Raw genomic sequence first — 14280 nt, 5'->3', positions numbered from 1 at the left:
CACGCACGGCGGTGATCATCATGAAATTGGTGATGGAGGATGGTTGATGATGACGATAGCGACGGATTCCCCTCTCCGGAGCTCCGAACGGACTCCAGATCAGCCCTCCCGAGAGGTTTTAGGGCTTGGCGGTGGCTCCATATCGTAAAACGCGATGATTTCTTCTCCCTGATTTTTTTCTCCCCGAAACACAATATATGAAGTTGGAGTTGGAGTCGGAGAGTCAACAGGGGGCCCACGAGGTAGGGTGGTGGGCCCCCTGGCCTTCATCTTTTACAGGTATTTTTCTTATTTTCTGAAAAGTGGCTTCGTGAAGTTTCAGGTCATTCCGAGAACGTTTGCTCCTGCACATAAATAACACCATGGTAATTCTGCTGAAATCAGCGTCAGTCCGGGTTAGTTCCATTCAAATCATGCAAGTTAGAGTCTAAAATAAGGGCAAAAATGTTTGGAAAAGTAGATACGTTGGAGATGTATCACTATTTAATCTAAATAACTTCATAAAACCATTGCCTACAAATATATTTACATAAAATTGTATGGAAGGCGTATACATTGTTGAAAACGTCGAGTTTCAGCTAGTTCTCTACAAAAACTTTCCACCTCTGTACATGAACCCTCCTTCTCTTCATATGAAAAGATAGTGAGAGGGGGACGATATAACTAACTCCTTCCCAATTGGAAGAAGCCCTCGAGCTGTTCCTAGGGAGCGGCTTGGGCAGAACCTACCCCTAGTCACCCCCTCCCCCCCTGCCCGTTGGTGCCCCTCTCCTCGCCGCCGTTGGCTAGCGCCTCCAGGCAAAGCCCGCTGGTGGTAGGCAGCAGCGGGATCTGCCCCCCTCCCATAGTACGTTGTTACCTTGTTGAAGGCATTGGTATGCTCAGACTGATTCTTCAAGGTGAAAACCTAGATTCTGGCCTTGTGGTTGGATCTGGTGACGGTGACACTTGAGTGTCGCTCCCTTCTTGAAGGCGTTGTTGTTGAATAACCTCTCGTCCATATGGTGCCATTAGATGGTTTATGCGGATATGGCCAATATTGTACTTTGCTGGCCGCAGATCTGATTGTTTTGATTTTTTTTTCTCGCCTACGCAAAGCTGTGGTCTTTTATGACTTTGCTAGTTGTCGTCTGTTTTTGTATGTGTGAGTTGGTGTTGTTGTCTGCATCCTAGCTATGTAGAGGCCGGATATGTGCTCATTGTGTTATGTATCTTCTTGATGCTTCATTTTGAGCCAATAAAATTCAGTTTTTATCGAGAAAAATGAAAAGATAGTTTTCTTGCCAGTTCTTTGAAATTTTTTTGAAAATGAAATCTACTAGCTTTTTACGACACCTTAGGTCCATTCGAGTGTATTAGCTAACATAGGATGTGTAAGCCAGTATAACAATTCATTTCATTGAAGCATCTATTACTAAACTCCAACTGTAAACAAATTTATCTAATAAGCACCATAGTCATTGCGACAAAATTGTTTCGGTTGTCTGTCATCGTAGTGGGAACATCTTAACTGATAAGGAGCACGAGTCACATTAAATCAGCAATGAACAACCTTCAACTTCACTGACCAATATATTGGAAGAAGCACAATGAACACACAAACAAATCAATGCATGTTTTATCATCCCATCTACACCTCTATGATGGATCTAACACTATGCAAAACTATCATACACAACACATTTGTTTCAGCCGGAAGGAGGAATCTACAAACGGTAGTTGTCCTCCAGTATGTCCTTCCAAAAAGAATCACTCTCCAGAGAGCACATATCAGGCAAAGCCCGCCGGTGGTTGGCGGCGGCGGGATCTGCTCCCCTCCCGTAGTACGTTCATACCTTGTTGAAGGCATTGCTTGAATATGCTCAGATTGATTCTTCAGGGCGAAAACCTAGATTCTGGCCTTGTGGTTGGATCTGGTGACGACGGCGCTTGAGTGTCGCTCCCTTCTTGAAGGTGTTGTTGTTGAATGACGTTGTCGTCCATTTGGTGTCATCATATGGTTTATGCGGATATGGCCATTATTGTAGTCTGCCGACCGCAGATCTGACTGTTTTGGTTTGTTTTCTTGCCTACGCAAAGTTGTGGTCTTTTATGACTTTGTTAGTTGTCGTCCAGTTTTTGCATGTGTGAGTTGGCGTTGCTGTGTGTATCCTAACTATGCAGAGGCCGAGTATATCCTCATTATGTTATGTATTTTTTTATGCTTCATTTTGAGCCAATAAAATTCATCTTTGGTTGAGAAAAAATGAAAAGATAGTTTTCCTGCCGGTTCCTTCAAGAAACATTGAAAATGAAATCTACTAGCTTTTTAGGACACCTTAGGTCCATTCGTTTATTAGCTAACATGGGATGTGTAAGCCAGTATAATATTTCATTGAAGCATCTATTACTAAGCTCCAACCTTAACCAAATTCTATCTAATAAGCACCACAGTCATTGCGACAAAATTGTTTCGGTTGTCTGCCATCTTATTGGCAACATCTTAACTGATAAGGAGCACTGAGTCACATTAAATCAGCAATGGACAACCTTCAACTTCACTGACCAATATACTGGAAGAAGCACAATGAACACACAAACAAATCAATGCATGTTTTATCATCCCATCTACACCTCTATGATGGATCTAACACTGTACAAAACTATTATACACAACACACTTGTTTCAGCCGGAAGGAGGAATCTACAAACGGTAGCTGTCCTCCGGTATGTCCTTCCAGAAAGAATCACTCTCTAGAGAGCACAGATCGGGCAGCTCCATCATGGGCTCCAGCAAGCCACCGAACTCCTGCGCAGGCGACCAGTTACCCACGGGTGCAACATCATGCGATGCAAATGAAGTTGCAGTACAGCAGAGCTGGTCAGCCTGTTTAGCTGCTGCAAAGGAGCTCGTTCCCGGAGACGTGTCGTTGGTCAGCTGCTGTTGCGGCACGTGCTGCTCTGCAAAATTGGAGGTGTTGCAGAGGTAACCCGGCTGCAGGCAGTTCATCTGGTCCTGCTCCTGCAAGAGGTTCGGAACCATGCTACCGCTTGAGTTTAGCATTGCGTTTGCTGCAGCTAGGTTGGCGATGAGGCCGCTGGCGCCATTGTTGGATCCGATGACCTGGAGGAGCTGTTGTAGAAGTTGCGCCTGCATAAGGGCGCCGGTGTCCAAGCTGCCGAGGCTTGTAGCCGCCGCAGCCCAGAGGAGCGCCCCGGGGTGGTGGGCGATGGAGGTGGCGTTGAGGTGGTGGTGACTCTGGCCGGGTGGCAGCTGCTGATGCGTGACTGGGTCGACGCCCATGCGTAGGAGCTTCTTGCGGATGTGCGTGTTCCAGTAGTTCTTGATCTCGTTATCCGTCCGGCCCTCCAGGTGCGTCGCGATCGTTGCCCACCTAATATCCACCGAAAAATTATCCATGCATGTCAGTGTCGCTTCAAGACTAACAACTATTATACAAAAGCCAACGGTGAAGAAATTGACAGTGCATGGCGGCTAAGCTGTTGTGCGAGTGATGGTGTGTGGAGTAGTTGGATTAATTTGGACGTGGACTAGGTACGTACTTGTTGCCAAGGCCGGCGTGTAGGGTGATGATGAGGCGCTCCTCTTCGTCAGTGAAGTTGCCACGCTTGATGTCGGGGCGGAGGTAGTTGGTCCAGCGGAGGCGGCAGCTCTTGCCGCAGCGGTTGAGGCCGGCGGCCTTGGGCAGGCGGCGCCAGCTGCCGACGTTCCCGCCGCGCTTCTGGATGTGCTCCACCAGCGTCTTGTCTTCCTCCTCCGTCCATGGCCCCTTCTTCACGTCGGCGTCGCGGCAGCAGCACGGCGACCTCCCCATCAGATCGATTTTCTCGATACAAGCTCTGCTAGCTAGTTACCTAGGATCGACTGGTGGCTGTGATGGAGGATGTAGTAGCCAGAAGTCAGAACTCAGAAACTATGTTCGTGTCTTCCCTTGGCCACGTATATATAGAGGAGTAGAGGACACGGCCAGTCCATGGTCGTACTCCATGACAGATTGACAGGGCACGAGCGAGAGGTGCCGCGGAAGCTACGAATTTTCCTTCCATTCTGCCGTCGTGGCGACTAGTGTTGCACAGTTTGTCCATGTCGGATACTGTAAACAAAAGGCGTGTGTACGATGTAAGTCAAGGAGGGCAGTTGTCCGGAGATCTGGCCACGTAAGATCAGATATATCCTGCATGCGCTGCATGTCGCAAGGCACGCAACAAGGAAGAATAAAGTGAACACTCCCAACAAGTGGCAGGCTGCTGTATAGAAAATTCGTTATGAGAGCGCTCTGTGTAGTGTAGCACCTGTAATTCAGGATCTGGTTAAGCACGTCAGGTAGTGGCAGGGACGAGTGAGGAACCTTCCTCGTCTCCTTCCTTGGAGATGCTGATCGACACGCTGATCTCACCGCTGAATAATGTTTCAAATTACGTTACGTCCATGTTTTCTTTACCTACGATTCAGGAAAATAATAGCCTACGATTACCATCCTACTACTATACTATAGTATTTTCTTTACCTATCCTGCTGGCGGCTTGATCGAGGTTTCGCCAGATGATTTGGGTCGTGAATTCGGTGAAGAATCCGATTAAAATACTCGTGGAAAACCACTGCCGAAAGTTAGGCATGCGTTCAATGAAACATGACTGGATGTTTTTGGAGGCACCGTGGCTCTTGTAGCTCCTGTGGAGCTGCTTCTGAATCTGGGTGCTCATCACCGTATTGCCAAGTCAGGACTCGGGACCGTGGCTCACGCCCACCAGCCATTTCTCCCCGTGGAAAACCACGTTGCCTTCCCGTTCAGGTTCAGACCGCCACCTGATCCACTAGAAAGAGCATGCGTGAGGCAGCTGAGTAGCCGAGCCGTGCGCTCGTACTTGGCCACGCTGGCCGTCTACTAGTTATCTGCCATGGTCGTCTTTGATCATTGGTGCCGAAAATCTGTGTACATTATGACCGTTCAACCTGAGCACCCCCGGGTCGCCTCGTCTTGTACGACCATCTCCACATGGCAGCAGCACTGAGCGAGACGAGTCTCGTGCGAATGGAGGAAGGTGAGACGTACCGGACGGCCATGTCAAAATTATGGGCCAGTAAATGAGCATGTGTGTATGAATTGATGATCTTCCTTTATGGATGAAATTGACAAGGCTGAAGCTCCGCCAACGAAGATGGATCTCTTGGAAGATGGAGCATTAGATGGCACACACCGCTGACCACATGAATTGCATTCACCACTTTCAGTCATAAGCTAATGCTGAGCTTCACAACAAGCTAGAGCTTCGAGGGTGTCCGGGTCAGATATACCTTACGTGGAAAGACAATCGCTGGCGCGCCCATGAATATGCCATCTTTGCTTCAACATGCTGCAGCTACAGCTCCACGACAGCCTACTTTGGCAATAACCCCATCAACACTGATTTTCATACTTCCAGATGGCTGGGGGGGATCAACCGAGTGGCCAGCTCAATTGTAGATTGGGTACGATTACTTGTCGGTGAATGCACAATCCGTAGGTCAGAGAGAAGCTAGTAATGAAAACATCCACAGGGGGCTTTGGAAGATTTTCTCGTCAGCTTTTCGTCTGGCTATCAAAAATGCCTAGAGAGTGACCGCCACTTTCACAAGCACCTATCTCTCCCTCTTGAAGATCCACACCCTGGTACCACCCTCTTGAAGATCTACACCATGGTACCACGTTACCTTTTTTTGAGACTGCCTGATACACTGTCCCCAAAATGTTAAGAATCTGGCAGAGTAAAGTTAGTGGAGGAAAATTTTACTCCACTAAAGTATAGCCGATCCTCCATATACTTAGTGGAGTAAAAATAAAATTGTGTATATTTTGTGTCCTGCCGCTTGACTTCAAACAATATACAATATATATCTTAAAAACATTCAAATTAAAACATGCATAACATAATCGTCATAAACATAAAGTTTCATCATCGTGTTTTTTAATTAAAACATGCATAGTTCATCCAAAAGGCATCACTTCAAACACAAATGTTTTATTCAAAATCACCACGAGTATAGCATGTATATGTTGTGGATCGAGCCAACCATTGGCATGTACAAACTCAAACGAGGTGGTCTCCGAAGAAAACATCACCGCCGCCACCACCACCATCCTCTCGGCCACCATCACCTCCATCTCGCGGCTGCCGACACCACCACCACCATCCTCTCGGCCGCCGCCGCCGGCACCACCACCACCTCCTCGGCCACCACCACCATTATGAATAGAGGATTTCGCTTGGGTCAAGATCTCCCCACAAGTGAGCTCCCAATACTTTCTTGCAGTTTCATCCATTGTGTTTGGATTCATGAACATGATAGCATGTTCTTCGGCCTTCTTGTCATCACAGATCCTCTCCTCCTCAAGTGCAAGTCTATGCTCCTCCGCCTTCAACTTCCTTTCTTCGGCAGTCAACTTGGCCTTCCATTAATTTCTCATCCTCCAACGACTTGAGCTCATTCCACCTCGCCATCTTCTCTTTTTTGCGTTCGGCCGCCAACAACTTCTTGGCCTCAATCGTGGCCACAAGTTGTCCTCCTCAACCTCGTCGGCCACCGTTCGAATGCATTCTTCTTCTTCTTTTTGTGAAATTTTTCCCATCCGGTCTATTATTGGCCTCTTCATCAACCTCGTCATTCTCCTCAACGAATATGCTCAACCTTGATCTCTTAGTCTCCGTAATTCTTTGGATCCACTTCTCATTCTTGCATAGCTCTTTTGTAGCAATGATGCAACGAGAGGGTTTGTGGCCGAACCTCGTGTTCCTATGCTTGGATATTTCTTGGATGTAGGGGCCATACTCCGCCACTTGCACACCGCTCGGTGGTGCATGATTCACTTGGTCGATGCAACCAAACAATCGGTTACAATGGTCATGAATGGTGCTCCAACGATGCCCAAGAGATCCTTGCATACGGCTTGAGCTCACCTCCACGGAGTTGTTGTAGTATTCCGTGATTCTCACCCAAAACATAGTCTTCGTTTGATTCGTTCCAATTGTAGTTGGCGGTGCGTGACCTTGACAACCGCATGCTTGCTTTGGTCACCTCCACAACTTCCTCCTCTTCCTCGGCCACCTCCTCTTCTTCGGCTGCCTCTGAATCATTACAAATGGAGTCATAATTGAGCTCATCAAGCCCCACCGTTGCCTAGGACTCCAAAGATGCTAAAAATTCGGCTATGTTCATCTCCGCACTATGACAACAAAACGAGCAAACTACATCGCGATCGGCTACCAACAACAATCACCGACCAGCCAAAATGTTGAAGTTTTTTTACCTTGTAGGCCTTTCGTCGTACACTTGGCAGCCGCGACCTTTCTTACCGGCTGACGTCGTCGGACACGTCGGAGTAGTGCTTGTAGGTGTCACTAGAGACGATGCACGAGGCACTGGCCATGGGCGGGGCACCATTGTGGCCCTTTTCTTCTTCCTCTTCTCGGACTCCGGCGAGGGCCGATGCCGCAACCGTCGGTTTTCTTGCTCGTTTCGCAGCGGCCGGAGGGCAGCACGTCGTCGCCACCCCGGCGGCCTTTGCCACGGTTGGAGCTGGAGCTTGAACCCGGTGGATTTTTTATCCCCAAGCTCTTCTTCGGCGTGGGCAGCGGCGCGGGGGTCATTTTCGGTGGCGACAAGCTAGCGGCAGTGGCGGCGGGGTCCTGGGTATCCTTTACAGCGGGTGGTATGGTCATCGATGGCAGCGGCGGGTCGTGGAGGCGGATGCGGTGGGAAGGAGGAGGCGGGAGAGAAGATGAGCCACTTTTCCTTAGCCGATCGCACGGTGAGGATATTTAGGAAGAAGGGGGGAGGATTCTTTTGGCACTGGAGAATGATTTATCCTCCAGTAACTGTTTTAGAGGATCGGCTAGGTGCAGCGTATGGGAAGATAACTGAATTTATCCTCCCTTAGGGCATCTTGTAACAGGACTGTTGTATACGGCCAGAGCTATATATAGCCATTTTCGATATGGGAGTTCCATCTCGCCTGTGGTTGGCGCTCTATTGGCCGCCCCTTCACTGAAGGATGATTTTTTTTCTGTTTGCAGGGTTTTTTCGGTTTTCCTCAGGTTTTTTTTGTTTGTTTTCCTTTTTTCCTTCGTTCATCTTCGGTTTCCTTTGTTTTTTCGTCTATATTTTTCATTTTTCTTTGGTTTTATTTTTTCCTTTCTTGGTTGTCTTCAATATTCTTTGTTTCTTTCTCGGTTTTTTACATTTTGCTTTGTTCTTTCTTTGTTTTCTTCATTTCCTTTTTTTGCTTAAAAAATTTCCATTAAATGCCTACCATTTTCATACATATAGTATATTTTTTGTATACAACACGAACTTTTTTTATACATGATTAATATTTTTCATATATATATATATATATTAGAATATATGTATTGATGTCTATTTTTTCTATGCGTTGTACATTTTTCAAAACATTTATGTGTGTGTGTGTGTGTGTTTAAGAAGATGTAAATACAAAATTAATATTTTCTAAAAATATGTGTTTTGATATCTATTTTTTATACGCGTTGTATTTTTTTGTATACACCCAAAACATTTCTTTGAATTACAAAAACATTTTTTTACATTGTACAACACTTTCTAAGAAAAGTTCATGTGCATTTTTTTGAAGAGCGTGAAAACTAATGTAATGTCACATTCATTTTATTTAATGCTACAAATATTTTGTTTAAAAGTGAGTGAATTTTTATTTACATTTCAGTTACATTTTTTGAATTTCCAATGCACACTTTTTAAAAGAATTGACTAATTTATTTTTAATATTATATTTTAGTATTTTCTATATAATATAAATAAATAATAACAAAAAAGCAAGACATCAGCATAATGAGACCCAGAGGTAAGCGCAGTACCATCACATAGACGAGTCGTTGTGAGCATTATATGGACGCGCTCGCCGTATACCGCTTTGTGCGGGAATTAACGCCTCAGGAAATAGGAACTTTTATTTCGGAGTTTTGATAAAAAAAATAAACTACAGTATGTTTAAATCATGGAAATAATTAAAATTATTCTTTCACTAGAAAATATATTCTTCCATACTGACATAACATATTTATGTAATTTTGGAAAAGATTAGTATATTCTAAAAATGTTGATGAAATTCTAAAATTTTGAGTATGTTTTTAGAATGAATTTAATTTAAAAACGTTGACATGCATTTTTAGAAAATCATGTGATATATTTTAGTTGAGAAAAATGTTCATATACTTGAAAAAAGTAATGTTTCATAGTCTTCAAAATTGTTCATGTCTTTCGAACAAAATGTTAATCCAATTTTAACATTGTTCATGCATTAATTGTAGGTGAAATGAAACTTTGATCTCCCCAAAAGGAGATCTTCGTATACCTGGGAGACCGGATATATATTGTCCCACTGTTGAAACAGAAGGTTTCCAAAATTGTTTTCGTTTTACATATTTTATAAGAACATCTATGATTTTGTAAAGAAACCAGCGATAAATCCATTTCCCCCAAAAGAAAAAATAAATACATAACAATAGCGTGCAGCAACAAATCCCGTGTCGGTGATCGCCGGCCGCTGGATCCATCTTCCTCACCGGTCGTCGCCAGCATCAAGGCCATGCCACTAGAGGTGAATGGAGCAGTCAGCTAGCCTCTGGGTGATGCTTAACTTTGAGACCATGGACCATGCTTACTGTATATGTTTTCGGGAATAGAATTAGAGTAGGCAAGGAAATTTGCTTTCGGCTCCGAGCATTCGTGATGGACCAATGGCTTCAAACATCGGGCAAGCATTTAACCTACTCAACTCCTAACTATGAACGACCCTTCTGCTGCTCTTGTACGGATCGATCAGCTAGAGCGCCAAGTCATCACTTCTTTATGCTTAGCACATCTAGTGATTAGATTTAATTTGATGTTGTTACATGATAGGAGGTAAAATCCTTCGTGTAGGCTTCCGTCTCGGCTCTAGAAGACCGTGCGTTGGTCTCAAGGTGCTTGATCTAGCTCCGTCACATTTCTTTTGAAGTCCAAGCTCCATCACCTTTCAACTTTGCACAAACAACTTCCTACCCCAACTAATAAGGTATCATAAAAATAGGACAATGCATCTATCTGATGGTGTTACGTCCATAAAATACAATTCTATTTTTTTATAAAGGGATTTTTTATTGACTAGTAATGCGGCATAGTGGGATACAATCATAATGAACATACACCCGATCTCCGCATAACTATGATGCACACAGCCCCCCCCCCCCCCCCCAACACACACACACACACAGAGAGACACACACAATCATGCCGACAGAAGCAAAGCCATACAAGACCGCGGAGCAACTACAATAGAAGAAGGGCCTAGGGTGAAAGAATAGAAAAACAAATCATGACCATTGGATGGAAGATGACTGGTACAGATTAAGGTGGAGGGTTCTCAGTGTACACTTCTTAAAACCCTCTAGTACTAGTTACATATGGAAGATAACTTTTGCAATAACCACCCAAAATTTCTGATATATGAATCATTCTGTACGTCATAAATAAGACAAAGTTTCATATCTACCGGTAAACAAAAACTTCATATGTAATGTAGAATACTTGACGTATATTTGATTTCATTAGTAGCCTCTACTACATCCGTAATCATGCAAGAACTCCAAACATGTTGGTCACGAACATGTATGGGAACATCATAACAAATATTTTGAGACATGATAAAATTAATCCATCCGCTTTAAATCATAAGTAAACATCATTTTAAATTGCACGATCCCAGACATAACATAACAGAAGAGACATACACACATATAGAGTGTTACATATCATGAGAGGATCAATTTTGGTACACCACACAGAACACTAAGTATGAAGGACTAAAATCAACATCGCTAAACAAGCATTGTCGTTAGAATTTGCATCAACTTTTGCTATGTTGATGGTACACAACAGAAAAGCTATAGCCGTTTGCCTTTTGCCTCCGGTATTAGTGCTTCTTGCTTATCGATCTTCTTGTGTTGTTTCTTGCTTATCAATCGTCTTGTTCTGGGAGATGTCAGACCTAGCAAATAAGATTCAGTTAGCACAGTTCTATACAAGTGTCATGCATTCATACTTAATTTTTAATCACCGTCACCTAAAGAAATGAATATGCATCAACAATGCCATTCAGTTGTTTGCTACACATAACACATGGAAGGAAAATTACTGACAAATGCTTCTAGGCTGGACGGGAGAAGGCACTGGACAGTTTAATCACTTAAGAGCAATCATGAATTCAACAAGAACAATATTACCTATAACCACATATAGTCAAGTTCACCTTTCTCCTTTTCTTTGAAGGGTCAACAACAACCATACCTTTCTCGGGCCGAAAACCTTCTGTTGCACACAAGAAACGCTTCCATTGAAGCACATTATCTATGATCTTTTGTTGCCCAAGACATACACCAAATTCAACATGCTGTGCATATGTTATGTAAAATTTCATCACCGAGCCAATGTCATCAAACAACATCCCCACTTTTGGCCTCAATTCCTCGTCACACTGGGAGAAGTCTGTTATAAGTAATCATGTGGAGTTGCATTTCGTTCTATATTTTGATAATGTGTTATGTTGTTCTTCCTCTAGTGGTGTCGTGTGAACATCGACTACATGACACATTACCATGCTTGGGCCTAGGGGAAGGCATTGTGGGATTAGTAAGTAGATGATGGGTTGCAAGAGTGATAGAAGCTTAAAACCCTAGTTTATGCACTATTCTGTAAGGGGCTGATTTGGATCCATATGTTTCATGCTATGGCTAGATCTATTTTAATTCTTCTTTTGTAGTTGCGGACGTTTGCGAGGATTGGGGGGGAGGTAATCATAAGTGGGTTGTTTGTTCAAGTAAGAACAACACCCTAGCACCGGTCCTCCCACACAAAAACTTATCAAAGTAATGAACGTGAGTCAACGAATCATGATCAAGTTAACTAGACAATATTTTCATGTGTCCTCGAGAACACTTTGCTCACTATAAGAAGTACTTTCGACTTGTCCTTTTGCAATAGAAGGATTGGACCACCTTGCTGCACCTTGTTACTTTGGTTACTTGCTAATTGTTACGAATTATCTTTCTATCAAACTATCTGTTACCGCTATTTTATAACACTTGTAGAAAATACCTTACTGGAAATCGCTTGACAATTCTTTCTGCTCCTCGTTGGGTTCGACACTCTTACTTATCGAAAATACTACGATTGATCCCCTAAATACTTGTAGGTCATCAGATGGCTCTCCGGCGGGCTTCATGGCGGCGGTGATGGCTATGTCTCTTGGTCGTGTGGGCGACAAGAGATATAGCAGCGGATGGCTCGGGCGCGCGCTCTGTCTCTCGAAGTGGTGCGCCATGATTCATATCCGAGAGAAGATGTCGAGCGAAAGCTCAATGCTTTATTGCCAAGGACGGCGTTGTTCTTGGGCGCCGCTCTCTTCTTGAAGACATCGTTGTGGTGTTCTTCTTCATGTCTGGGTTCCGGATGAAAACCTTTTTCCGTTGTGGACTAGACGGCGCTTTGCACCGTTCTCTCTTTTGAGGGCGGTGTTGTGGAGATTAGGTCTAGGGAGTAGCGTGGAATTGTTCTCTGATATTTCTGTGTTATTTTTTGGTATTGTAGTTATGTGTGATCCGAGTATTATGGGATTAACTTTTTTTGAGATCTAGAGTAGAAAACATCTACTCATAAGGGGTTGTGTATTCAGAGAGCATCAAGGACCGAAGCTCACTCGGGACATTTGCAATCAGCATCTTCTCTCCATCACTGTTGGTTAGCGTTGCAAGGCCATGGGCCAACGAGTTGCAGTTTCTGTTCACATGTCTGACGCTGCAAGAAGCAAAGCTAGCCATGGCTTTCTTAATGTCCATTATTAGACCATAATGAGGGGAGCGTGTCAGGCTTGGGGACGCCAATTCATTTACTATGTTTTGATTGTCCATCTCCAACACTGCCTGACCATTATAAACGTCTGCCATTGACTGCAAACCAACAAGGGCAGCGCGAGCCTCTGCTTCCTCCGTGCTGTAGCAACGTGGAAGCTTTCTGCAGACAGCAATGAAAACATAGCCTCTGTAGTCTCGGCCGACCACTCCCGTAGCGCTTTCACCTGTATCAGGCCAAAACGTTGCATCAGTGTTGATTTTAACTTCATTCTGTGTAGGTGGCGTCCATTGATTTCCCTGCCTAGCAGCATTTCTACTACAAGGTCCCTTTTCAATCACCTTTTCCTTTCCATCAGACACAGTACTAGGCAACTCTGCATTAACAAGTTCTTCCTCATATTTGAGCAGAAACTGAACCGAGCTGCTAATTGACTCTTTTCCATTGTGTCTAATGCAGTCTTCTCTGAGATGCCAACATCTCCAGAGCATCATCAGGACCCTTGCGTGTCCCTTTTCGCTCTCTGTGTCCAGCAGGGTCTGCAGCCAATCATTCCCCGTGTACCAAAACTTTTCCTCCCCAGGTAAATTCCATACACCCTCAATGCATTCCTCAGGGCTCTACTCTTTGTGCACATGACCACAACATGATGTTCATTCTCAACACCATTCCCACAGATATTGCATGTAGCATCCAAGTCGATGGTTCTTTTCCACTTATTTTCTTTGGTGGCTAGTGTATTAGTGGCCACTCTCCAACCAAATATCCGTACTTTTGCAGGGACTTTAGCCTTCCAAATTAGGTCCTAGATATTTCTATCATTTGGCTCCCTTGACGAGCTCGATGGGTTCTAGGCCAATTGGGGAAGACTTGCCGCAGCAAGCTTATAAGCACTCCTCACCGAAAAAATTCTATTCTTTTCATAGTGCCAAGCGATGCGGTCGTCCACCTCTGAGGCCGGGATGTTTAATTTGCATATTTCATCCGCATCAAAGGGGTAAAATAGCTGCCTTATCAAGGCCTTGTTCCATTCTCTCCTATCCGGGTGCATGAGCTGATTTACCCATCGAATTCTTGACCTCCGAATGAAAGAGGCCGTCTTCAAACCCTCTCGCCTAGCTAACCACTGGTCTCTTTGAATCTGAATGTTCTTTACATTTCCTACCCTCCAGATGAGGCCTTTCTTTAGGAGCTCGAGCCCAAATTCAATGGCTCTCCAAACCGGGGATGCATCCGAAGCAAAAACCGTGTCCAGAAGGTTCCCGTTTGGGTAGTATTTCGACTTTAGGACCCTCGCGCAGAGGCTATCTGGATTTTGAATTAATCTCCACCCCTGTTTGGCAAGAAGTTCTTGGTTGAAAAGGTGCATATCCCTGAAGCCA

General features: G+C 44.4%; 1 protein-coding gene across 1 annotated transcript; it reads right to left on the bottom strand.

The window, feature by feature from the left end:
- Nucleotides 1-2683: 2683 nt before the first annotated feature.
- LOC123186019 (transcription factor MYB93-like) lies at nucleotides 2684-3884 on the bottom strand. Its single transcript, XM_044597816.1, has 2 exons — nucleotides 3544-3884; nucleotides 2684-3374 (listed from the first exon to the last, which is right to left on the bottom strand). Exons 1-2 carry the CDS (start codon nucleotides 3813-3815, stop codon nucleotides 2684-2686), a joined length of 963 nt encoding a protein of 320 aa, XP_044453751.1. The 5' UTR covers nucleotides 3816-3884.
- Between the last annotated feature and the right edge of the window lie 10396 nt (nucleotides 3885-14280).

This window comes from Triticum aestivum, chromosome 2A, assembly GCF_018294505.1.
Source record: "Triticum aestivum cultivar Chinese Spring chromosome 2A, IWGSC CS RefSeq v2.1, whole genome shotgun sequence".
Lineage (NCBI taxonomy): Eukaryota > Viridiplantae > Streptophyta > Magnoliopsida > Poales > Poaceae > Triticum > Triticum aestivum.
Note: the sequence above shows the minus strand (reverse complement) of the source record. Positions and strands in the feature narration are given on the sequence as shown.